This window comes from Pterocles gutturalis, unplaced genomic scaffold, assembly GCF_000699245.1.
Source record: "Pterocles gutturalis isolate BGI_N339 unplaced genomic scaffold, ASM69924v1 scaffold11657, whole genome shotgun sequence".
NCBI lineage: Eukaryota > Metazoa > Chordata > Aves > Pterocliformes > Pteroclidae > Pterocles > Pterocles gutturalis.
In genome coordinates, this window is record NW_010110300.1 from 6,364 (window position 1) to 18,498 (window position 12,135).

At 42.9% G+C, this 12,135-nt stretch overlaps 1 protein-coding gene across 1 annotated transcript; it reads left to right on the top strand.

Annotated features, from left to right (window-relative positions):
- Positions 1 to 441: 441 nt before the first annotated feature.
- On the top strand, positions 442 to 9,521 carry LPL (lipoprotein lipase; the record flags this gene model as incomplete). The annotated part of the gene is made up of 9 exons (XM_010073302.1): positions 442 to 608; positions 744 to 923; positions 1,557 to 1,668; positions 3,569 to 3,802; positions 4,042 to 4,284; positions 5,372 to 5,492; positions 6,338 to 6,520; positions 7,684 to 7,788; positions 8,790 to 9,521. Coding segments are annotated over 9 exons (1,391 nt in total), but the record flags the coding sequence as incomplete, so codon positions are not given.
- Between the last annotated feature and the right edge of the window lie 2,614 nt (positions 9,522 to 12,135).

Genomic DNA, 12,135 nt, shown 5'->3' on the forward strand with positions numbered 1-12,135 from the left:
CTGGATGCTATAAAGAGCCTTGTTAGGCAGTGATTATTGATGAAGTGATGTGGAAGATGCACCATATGGTAGGAACTTGCTGGGTTTCCTGCATGCACTGTCTATGACTGTCCTGTGCAGTTTTCTGCACTGCTGTGGTAATTCACAGGTTTCCTGCTAATAATGTAATGGGGAAAATACTGACTGCTAAAAGGGATTCATACCTCTCTGACAGCTGGCCAAATTCTCACTGTTTTAGCAGGCCCTTGGAGGGGGAGCAATTTATACCCTCTGATTTCCTCTTTACATGGCTGTTGTGATGCAAAAGTAGCTCTGTAGGAAATGAAAAACATGTCCCATTTCTTGCCTGTTCCTGTTATCTCTAACATCATACCTGTAACTTCTGAACTGTTTGTCCCAACACTCCTAAAACACTGCTGTGTTTCCTGTGCTCTTGCATAGCAGAAGCTGAGACCAATTTTGAGGGAATTGAGAGCAAGTTTTCCTTACGGACGCCTGCAGAGCCTGACGAGGATGTCTGCTACTTGGTTCCTGGGTGGGTGGACAGCCTGGCAAAGTGCAACTTCAACCATACCAGTAAAACCTTTGTGGTGATCCACGGGTGGACGGTAAGAAGAAAGGGGAGGAATCTCCCTTTGAACCACGCTTCTGATAAACTGTGCTAGACATGTCATCTGAGGTGTCTACACACCACAGATACTATTAAGCTATCTCCTTTTTAATAACAAAAACCCACCCAACAGGTGACAGGAATGTATGAAAGTTGGGTCCCAAAACTGGTTGATGCTCTGTACAAGAGGGAACCTGATTCAAATGTCGTTGTGGTGGACTGGCTAAGTCGGGCTCAGCAGCACTACCCAGTGTCAGCTGAATACACTAAGCTGGTTGGAAAGGATGTTGCTATGTTTATTGACTGGATGGAGGTAAGATATGTGGTCACGTCTCACATTGTACATAATGTCCTAGGAGACAAAACAGCAGTGATGCAGCTGTGTTACTCATCTTCTGTTGGGTAGCTGGAGTTAAGCTGTTACAGACAGTGATTTTGCTGGACTGGTAAAATCACAGCTTTAATTTAATGGTTATCTCTTAAACAAGAAGGCCTTTTATAGTATATTCCAGAAACTTCACGTTGTGGTCTGTGGAGCCCTGTGAGTCCACAGTATTTCTGAAGGCTCTGTGAGAGGTAGCCATGAAAGAGGTTGTGATATATTATACAGCAGCCAGCCCTTGGGAAATGGAAGTCTGCCCTGCCTTTGAAAAATATTTAGGAGATGCAGAAACTGGTGGGAGAGGGTGGCTGAAAACCTTTTATGTAATACGTAGCTGTGTGTTCTGTCCTTCACTCCAGATTCCTCTCTGCTTACATTTTTACCTTAAGATAGTTAACTCAAGCAACCTCTTATGGCACAAAATTATGTTAATTGTATTTAGTGTTTCTTCTGTTATTCATGGCTCAAAGAGAAATCCTGGTGTTTCCAAAACATTTTCCCTTGTGTCTTCTGATATCTTCCCATTTGATTTCAAACTCTAAAAAAAATTGCTGTCTTCTGCAGGAGCGATTCAGTTATCCTCTGAACAATATCCACTTGCTGGGGTACAGTCTGGGTGCTCATGCTGCTGGGATTGCTGGGAGCCTGACAAAGAAGAAGGTGAACAGAATTACTGGTGAGAAAACCTGTGGTTGTAGAGCGGAGAGTCCTGTCTCTTCTATGCTGAAATTTTATGTTCCTCTGCAAAAGCACCAGACTAATTGTTGCTTGTTGGAAGTACTTTGGTTATGTGTTCATTATTTATTGACTCAGCAGGGCTGACTTTTCTGTAGTAGAACTGGAAAAGGTTTGGAAAAGAGCAACAAAGATGGTGGGTGAGAAGCCTTGGTCTGCTTCTGCACAAGAAATGAGTGTGTAGGCAGGGATTCACTGGCCATGAAAAGAGACTAGTTGGACGGTGTGATTGGGACTGGCGAAATCCATGGCTTGGAGAAGGTCCCATTATCTCTTGCAGCATGAGAACTTCAGCTGGTTGTCTTCATCTAGGCAGGTGATCATCCCTTGCAGCTGGTGGAAGCTGTTCAAGAAGAACAGGAGGTAGATCCTCTGGCAGTGGGTGTAGTACCTGCAGGGCTCTTTGCCGTGGGATGCTCTAGATTCAGGAAGTTTGTATGGGCTTAGAGGGAGACTGGACAGATAATCAAAAGAGATTCACTGTGGGTTACTAAAAGAAATTAATCCTAACTGGCTCAAGTGATATTCTAGGCTGAAAATAATACTGTGAGAGTTTTGGGAAGGAGAGGGAAGTATACATATGCTTGTCCTGTTCCTGTGCATGCTTAAATGTCTGCTTAGGATGATCTTTGGAGGCTGTAAGTGTGCTAGATAAGGCAGAGCATATGGCCGCTCTGAGACTGGCTTACAGCCCAGCACCTGGAGAGCTGAGCCCCTGGCACTGATCTTGGTGACAAAGGAAATGCCAACATCAGCAAATGAGGCTAAGAAAATTACTCATCTGTGGTGTCCTCACTGCTGAGAGAGCTTGGGAGTGGCATTGAAATGTAAGCCTAGGTCCCTTCCTCCTGGCACCCTTGACCCTTTCACCTGAGCCTGGCTGTGTTCCCAGATCCAGAGCATGCTGGGGGGTGAGCTAAGCAGCAGTTGTGTCAGGAGAGGCTGCCTCCTGAGAGGTGGGAGATTAAAACCAGGAGGCCAAAGCACTGGTCCCTCTACCCTTCCGTTCTCTCAGCTGCAGCTTTGTTGCTTTCACAGAGGCTGCCAAATCTCTCAAATACCGGTTGCCCTCCGTGCTCAGAATGAACCTTTCCCTGGGAAAGAAGCATCACCTTTGAGCACAAGGAGTGATGGGATGTGGTGCCTGAAGCCCTCATGGCACAGGGAGGCGGCTCAGAGTGGGTGAGGCTGATGGGGGTGAGCAGCCCGGGTTCCTGTCCCCAGCTGAGGGCTGCAGAAAAGACATGTCCTTTCAGGTCTGCCATCAGCTGTCTCTCGAGTAATTGTCTGGATTCAAGATCTAGTAATTGTTCACTGTCAGAATGGTTTTGCGTGGTTTTGATGTCAGTGTTGCTGCAGCTTGACAGTGTAGCATAATAGTATCCTTCCCCATAGGCATATAGACAGTGAAGCTCTTGTTTATTTCCCCACTTGTTCCCCTAGCAGGGATTTAGCAGCAAGACATTTTCCACACTTCAGACACTTCAAATAGAAATTTTACAATTCCTCTCTTGACAAGAGATGAAGACATTGGGAAAATATTTACCACCTTGTTTCTTCCATTCACTGGAAGTGTTACAGCTGTGAAAAATGTATCTGGACTTCTTTACATATGTTTACATACATTTTATTTTTTTACCTTGAAATGCTGTCACTGTTTATTTGATTCTACAGTATACATTAATGCTGCTTAAACAATCTCACTGTAGTATCTGCAGAGACACTGACACCATGTGCAATAGTCCATCCCAATGTGGTAGCTGAATTTGGCATTTGTTATCACTGTCAATGTCCTTGGCAGAAAATAACCTCAGTTTTTGTTTGTGGTTTGCCCCATAAAGGGTTGGATCCAGCTGGTCCTACCTTTGAGTATGCTGATGCTGTCACCCGCCTCTCCCCGGATGATGCAGACTTTGTGGATGTCCTACACACCTACACTAGAGGCTCTCCAGACCGCAGCATTGGGATCCAGAAGCCTGTTGGACATATTGATATTTATCCAAATGGTGGAGGCTTCCAGCCAGGTTGCAACTTGGGAGAAGCACTCCGTCTGATTGCTGAAAAAGGCTTTTCAGGTGAGGCTGCTCTGAAACAAACAGTATAACATCCAAAGGGAGCTCTTCAATAACCTGCAGGTTTCCTGCAAACAAAGATTTCTTTGAGAGGCACAGGAAGTTGTTGTTTTAAATGCTTTTAAAAATCACCCCATAAAGCCCAGCTCTGGCATGGTGGATCATGCCTGTTGACAGCATTGCTTAGGGGTTTATATCATATGCATGTGTGTATACATAGTACACATTTTCTTTCTTTCAAGATGTGGATCAGCTGGTGAAATGCTCTCATGAACGATCCATCCACCTCTTCATTGACTCCCTCCTCTATGAAGAAAAGCCCAGCATGGCCTACCGCTGCAACACAAAGGAGGCCTTTGAGAAGGGTCTCTGCCTGAGCTGCCGGAAGAACCGCTGCAACAATTTGGGTTACAAGGTCAACAGAGTGAGGACAAAGAGAAACACCAAAATGTACTTGAAGACCCGTGCTCAGATGCCCTATAAAGGTAGGTCCTGCTTGCTTGCTGGTGAGCAAGACTGGTATTCTTGCTCAGCTGTGCATCAGGGTGGATGCGTCCTGCAGATGACAATATTGCTGCTTTGGTGCCTGTGGTGAGCAGGGGTGAAGCTGCATGTGGTTTGCTGTTAAGCACAAGCTAAAGGGCAGTCTCAGAAAAAGTGTCATCTTACTCAAGTTGTGGAGGTCGGGGTAGAGTACAAAAAAGAAGGTATTTTGTAACAAGTTTATAAGTACCAACACTAAGAGGATTTACTCTGGCCCAGTCACTCTGAATAACTGAATCTTCTAAATTTTTTCAGTATTTTTGATAGAAAATAATTTGTCCTACTGCTGGGAAAATTGTCATCAGAGCTCAGCCTGATGAGCAACTTATAAGATGATCAACTGTCAGACTTGTGCCTTTTGTAGTGCCTTTGCCAGAGGAGCACCAGCCGTCATTAAAGTATCATGGCACTTCTTGATTCCTGTTACCACAGTGATAGGGCTGAGAGGGACATTGCCAGAAAAAAATGGAAGGATTTAAGCTAGGGAAATAGTTTCTGAATTGGATTTTACTGCTTTATTTTGTTTTCCTCCCTAGCTTTGATTGTGCCACATGGTATACTCATTGCGTGATGGACCAGCAATCAGAGGGCACACTCCTGCAGTGTTAGAACAACTGCAAGGCTAGTGTTTTGTTGGCATTTGGTACTTAATCTGCATTGACAGTGGGCTGGATTTTTTTCACCAAGCCTCCTGTCTGAGGTGGGCACAGCTCACTTGTTTCAAGTCAAGGATGGCAAGCCTTACACATTTAAAACAGCTTTGAAGGCAATACTGCAGACTCTGGGGTTATTATAGTGATAGTAAACTTAAATGCAGAGTTTAATTGCAAGAACTGCAAAGGTGTGTTTTATTTGTGATTCCCTTGCATCCTGATCTTTACCTCCTTGCAAAAGTAGTTCCCTGGTTTAGGGGTGTTGGCATATTCCAGCGTAGGATTTGTATGGGGGGAGGTGGGTGGTTTTGTCATCAGCCATCTCTTTGGAGGTCAAGTTTTTTTCCTAATCCTCTCTTCTTTTGTGTTCTTCCAGTCTTTCATTACCAGGTCAAGATACATTTCTTTGGAAAGACCAATACAACCAAGACAAACCAGCCATTCCTGATCTCTCTCTATGGCACTCTAGATCAGAGTGAGAACATTGCTTTTACACTGTGAGTAGCTACAGAAACAACTGCAATGTACCATTGAGTCTACCTAAATCTGTTAAAACCCTGTCTGAAAAACTTGTTTTAGCTTCAGCTACAGAAATTTTACAGTGTCCCATAATCTGCTCTTGCCCTTGATTCAAGGGGATGATCAAGAGGACACATCCACTGGTGAAGCTAATGATGTAAGCTCTGCAGGAGCTGTTCTTGATAAGAAATCTCAAATATGGAAATGTGAAGTCTGACCTGTGGCTCAGCCTAATAAGAATTCTTCTGGTGTGGCAGGTCTCTTGTTTTTCTCTCTTTTTGGTATCTTTATGCTACTGTGTAAAGGAGCTGTGTTAAAGCTGTGTTAAAGCTCCTTAAAAGCAGAATGCAACCTAGAGTTAATTGTCTGGTCGGTCTGAGGCCTCGGTGCAGGACCTGAGGGAGACAGGGGATTTGCTTCACCAGCTCTGCAAATAAGCAGAAGTCTGTGCTTACATGTCTACACTTGGGCTGGCAGGGAATGGGGCTGGAAAGCCCCAAAGTCTGTTTGCTACTCTAAGGAACCTAAACTGTTCCTGGCTGGTGCTTGTCTGGTTTCTCTGAGAGCCACCAGAACTGGAGAAGGCATCCTTTGCCTGGCAGTCAGTCCCAGGGTGTTACCATCATTGCTGCAGGAGGCTTTTCTTTGTGCCTCTACAAAAGCTCAAGGTGTTTTTTTCCTTATTCCATTCACCAGAACTATGGGGAAGGTTGCTTCCTTCTATGAAGCACAAAAAGTCTTGGTTCTGCATTTCCCCTTAATTTTCTTTATCTGTCCAACAGTTGGCTTTTTTGTTTTTTTTTCCTTATTCCCCTCCCCACAGGCCTGAAGTCTCCTCAAACAAGACCTTCTCCTTCCTTATTTACACGGAAGTGGACATTGGTGACCTGCTTATGCTGAAGCTGCAGTGGGAGAAAGACACGTTCTTCAGCTGGTCAGACTGGTGGACTCCTTTTACATTTGACATCCAGAGAGTCAGAGTGAAGTCAGGAGAAACTCAGAAAAAGTAACTTGTTTTGATTGTTATAAGCCTTATTAGTTTTAATTGACAGTGTTTTCTGATTCCTGGTGTTTCACAGAGTGGGCCAAAACATCGAAAGCAGTAAAAAATTGGTGCAGCACTGGTAATCAGGGCTCCTGTTGCACCCAGCATTTGTCAGCCATGTTCATCTGTTTGCTTCCACAGGAGTCTCCAATCTGTAGTTTTACTCCTACGTAATTCATTTGCATACCCGTCTTATGTGCCTCAGGTTAGTTAAAATATACAGGAGAGGATCTCCATGAACCAGCATCTCACTGTATTTGCGGTTCTCCTTTCTCTTGCTGGATATTTGCACAGGTTTGCTTGTGAAGAGCATGCTTAGAAGGAGATTTTTAGAGATGCTTCCAAAAGTGCGTTTGTGCAAGAAATCATTGCTTTATTAAGCTGGATTTTCTTAGGAAAATACCTAAATGGTGGGTGAAAACTGAAACACATGACAATTGCAGGATGTTGCTCATGCATGAATGTTAAAACAGTGAAGTCTGAACAGAAGTGCTTTGACCTGAATCTTCTTACATACTCGTATTCGCTAGCACAAGATCTGTTAGCAGTAAATGGACCCAGAAGAGAGTACACGTGTCATATATACAGTATGGTGAATAACATGTTCCTCCTTTGAGTAAACAAGGCAGTCACTTTATCAAAGGACAGTTATCAGAGCTGAACAAATATACGGGTGAGGAAAATACTGATAAATAGAAAAAGCAACTGCTCAGGTTTGCTGGAATTTGCAACCCACTTTGTTTGCAAACATTTGAGGAAGTAAGGCTTTCTTCCAAGATCATTCACCTGACAAAAAAAGATCATGCAAGGACTGATGTAAATAAAGATCCAAGAGACTTTGTGATGAAGCTTCTGCTCTCTTAGCCACAAAATTTTATGCAAAGGACAAGAAAAAATTATGGCTACAGTTTGAGGTCCGTGCATTATGCATTTACCTGTTTTTCTTGCACACTGTTTCTTTTGTCACAGAATTATCTTTTAAAAATAATTTTCTCACAGGCTTGTACAGTAGTAGTGCCCCACATGACAAAGTATAAGGACTGCTTCTAAGCACCAGTCCTGTTGCTATGGTTAAAAAGGGGCATTTGGCTCAGTCATGTGATTGTCCGATATTTATTCCACAGAGTGGTGTTCTGTTCTCGAGATGGCACCTCACGTCTCAGTAAGGGAGAAGAGGCAGCAATATTTGTGAAATGCTTGGAGCAGCCTGTCAACAGGAAAAGAGGAGGGTATGTGTGATCACTATTGGTTTTGGGTTGGGGGAAGCTGGAGTGGTAGCTAGGGATTTAATAAAACTTCCCAAGATAGTTGATCTGTGTGCTAGTCTTCTCAAGGCTTCAGAAGCGTCGTAACTCAGACTAACCTGAGGTTTGCTTATGGCAGCTTTGGCAGATCAAAATCTGCTGATTTGGTTCTCTGCTAACCATCTCCTTGCATGGTGGTTAGTGTGTCTGAAAAGCAAGTACAAGTCACTGCCTCTCACCTTCACATGGTGGCCAAGTATAAATGGCTCTTAGAGGTTTACAGACAAGGCACTAACAGAAAGAGGAAAGGAAGCATCTATCTAAAGATGCCCTATGTATACCCTGAATTGAAAAACATCCAAGCATCCATGCTGAGGCAATCCAGAGCCTTCCCTCCTCACTGGCCAGCAGCAGATTCAGAGGCTGGTACAGAATACTGAACAGGCAAATGCAGGTGTTCTCCTTGGCACCCTGCTCTCTGCTGGCGACCACCAGGTGAGTGACTTTCTGAGATTTGCATCTCTGGTTAGGATCAGAGATTGAGTCTGTGTGTTTAGTAGGCCTTGGTGCACTTCAATTTTTTGATATTTTTCTGACCTGGGGTAAACTTTCAAATGCGGGGCCAGATTTATGTGGACTTCATCCACCAAAGTTTGAGCTGGAGAAGTGCTTATATTTATTTTAGTGCAACTACTGTGTATGAAAGGTCTCATGGGGACACTTCTAGGCTGAGGTCTAGTTCTGCATAAAAAGGCATATGTGCTGACCTTCACTCCAGGGCAATGACCTAGGGAGGCCCTGAGAGCTCTGTGTGTGTGTATCTGACATGTGTAAAATCAAGCAACAGCCAGGAAAACCCCAAGCACATAATTTATTTTCCTGCTAAGTAGTATTTTTTTTACTCTCAAATATCAAAAATAAGAAAAAAAAAAGTATGTTACGTTTTCCTCTTCACCTGGTCTCTTTTTTTTTCCCCCACCCCACAGTGCCAAGAAAGCCTCTAAAGAAAATTCTGCTCATGAATCTGCTTAAGTGACAAGAACTAAGATTTTCTACGCTGGGGAGGAAGAGAGTCTGTTCGTCCCCGGGGACTCGATGTTCAAAGCCAAATATATAGAAATAGTTATCTCCTGCTGGCTTTTTGCCTGCTAGTCCTAAGCTATATTAGGAGACTTTTTGTAAGGAAGTCTGAGCATACAAAGTTACTAACAATAAAGATACATTATCCAAATAGTTAAAAACGAAAAGAAATGTGCAAAACAACTTGCCAGAGGCTTGAGTGCTGGGAAGGAATAAGTAATTTTGCTTAATCATGGTGCCTTGTGACAAGGTTTCTTGATATCAAATCCTCTATAGCAATTTACTAGTATTTATTGAAAAGAAGCAAAGCCATGTACCTGGCTTTTCTTTCTTTTCAGGAGTCTTCTGAAACTGGACAGGTTTTTTTCTGGCTTGGCTAACTGAATTTTCAGACAGTTCAGTGGCTAGAGTTCATTTTCTTCAAGTGTGTGTTTAGCAAATGAGTATATTTTCTCACATGAAAAAATACCTTTGTGTGTATTACTAAAAGGTGTTGGGGACTGATTTCATGTGGGGATGAATTTCCTAGTTTGTGGTTATGAATGCATTTTACTGGGGGTAGTTGCCAGTGCTGCTTAGCAATAGGTATAATCTATTAAGCTATTTAATTCTATGCAGCTTACCCTGGAATAAATAGCGGTTGTGGAAGACAGCAATATTAGTTTCCTATGCAGACATCCAACTTTTCATCTGTGCTTTCATTCCTTAAAAATAAAACCATCTAGCCTCCAACACTCTGCCTGAGGAACTGCAAAGGAATTAAGCTACCAGAAATTTCAGGAAATGGATTATAATTTTTTTTTTTCCCCCACCATGTGCTTGCATCTAGTATACCAAAATGGTGACAGTTTTTCTGCTCTTTGACACCAAATATCGGTCATGCAGTTGAGTGGCTGCTGAATGCAGTCTTTGGTGCAAGTGAATCCACTTGACAGGTGACAAGCATGGTCCAGCTTCCCTGTACTGGAATTGTGAGTGCCAGTGACCCACCTTGGTTTGTTGCTTGGCATTGATACAGTGCTGGATTGTACGAGTTGCTTGGTTTTCTGACATGAGGTGGAATTCATCAAGGAGCAGGAGCTATGACAATTAAAAGGAGCCTGATAGTGTGATGCACAAGAATGAGTGCTCTGAAAAACACTTGAATTAGACATGCTGCAAGTTGCCAAAAATAGACATGTTGAAGGCATTCTGCTTCTTTTTAAAGTAGTGCTCTGAAAGGCTCTTTTAGCTTTCTGTAAGATAAAATATTGGGAGGCAGAAGGGCTTGAAGCTAGACACTTGGAGAAGTGTAATGTGAGTTATTGGTGCTGGTTTTTGTAGTGCTTTTCCTGCATGTGCAAGACAGTGTGGAAGTGGCAGTTTCTCCAGTATCATCCCATCTTGAAAGCAAAACCAACATGTATGTGTTTATGTTCAGTTTGTTTTTCTTTTTTTCAGCCATGGCTGCTAGTATATTTGGGGATAAAAGTCTTAAACAGTGCAATATGTTGGGATATTAATAACTGAAATTGTTCACATTTGATTTCCTAACCCTTAAACTACAGCAGAGATGTGATGAGTCACTGAGGGTGGGGTTGAGCATTGAGCCATTGCATTTGAGATCTCTAAAAATAAATATAATGATTTTGTCCCTATAGACTTCACATTTTCTTGCAATTTTCTCTTATGAGTTAAGTTCTTTGGAAATAAAGTGTCTGAACAGGTGTGTTCTTAATGCAGCATCAAATACAACCACATACAGAACTTAGACACAAAATAGTGAAGGTTCTTGTACATGAGGTCACATGATTTAGCTTTGGATGTTATTTATTAGCTGTAAATAAGATATTTATGTGTGTAAAGGTAGTTTGTATATATTGCTAAAGTTGCTGACAGTCTCTACATTAATACAGTTGTGTGGTATTAATCCTGTATATAGTTTTCAGAGATTTTTATCAACAAACCACTTACACTGCATTATTTCTTATGTGGTTAATACATTTTTAAAAAAAAGGCTCCTCAGTTTTGTACAGAATGGAAACCTATGGTTTTAATAAAATTCTCAAACAGATGCCAAAGTCACTACTTTCCTTTTAATGAAACAATCTGCTAGATGTGTCTTTTATGTGGAGGCCACAGCCTTTTACTTGGATACTGGGGTGAAAAGATGGGATAAGACTTTCTAAAGCAGTGTGTGATTTTTTTTTTAAGTTTTTGCCATTTCCTTTGAAAGTGCAAGAATTGCGTATCAAGACATCAAGGACTTACAATGTGCCAGGAAGTATCCCTGTCACAAGAGAAGTAGCTGGTCAGCTGCAGTTGTGGTTTTCAAGTTCCATGCCCTTTAAGAACAGCCCTTACATTGAAAGGTGCAGTTCCTCTTTTTTTGGCAAATGTCAGAACTATGCTTCTGCTCCTCACTGTACAAAAAGAGATGTTCTGACCCTGTGGGTGCAGGAGGCAAGCACCACCCCCATACTACCACTACTGCTTATGGGAGTAACAGTGAAAAAATCACTTTGCCCCACATGTTGTGAGCACAGCTCAGTGCAAGTGTGGTTGTCGCTAGAACAGTTTGTTCAGTGTGAGACACAGCGAGGCTCTAGCAAGGCTCTGGGAAAGGGTTTGCCAGAATTAAGGAGAGTTGTGATATGTGTGTGGGGGGACAATATTAGGAGTGTGTAGAGCAGCTCTGAGTAGGCTTGGGTGAGTCTGCTTCCAACACTCTTGGTTCCAACACTCTTGGTCTGCTCTTTGACAGGGGCAGAGCTTCACTCCTAGTGAAAGCAGAGGGGAGGTATGCAATGGAAACTGAATGGGCACAAAGGCAAAGGATGAACAGAGGGAGAGACATGAAAGAGGGAAGAGGAAGAACTGGAGGGGGAAGGGAGAGGAGGTAGGGTGTACGCTGCAGGAATGAATGGGAGTAGGAAGATGGGTAAAGAGGAACCTAGTCTTCAAAGAGGGAATGTGTAGAAATGCTGGCAGCAGGTGTTCCAGGGACACTCAGCTGCTTTCCCTGTGTCAGTGGCTGGGTTAGGGGACTAGAAAGACTTATATGGTTGTACAAAACAAGGCCTGTGACCTCATCTCCTAAAAGCATCATGATGTTACTACTCTTTTAAAGCCACAGCAACCTCACTACACTAATCATATTATTAGGTGAAGCAGAGAAATAGTTTTTGGTGCAGGGACAAGAAGCCAGGTCTCCCCTGGGAGACTTCAGAGCCATCTGTGGCCCCATTACTCTTGCATCTTGCTTTGCAATGC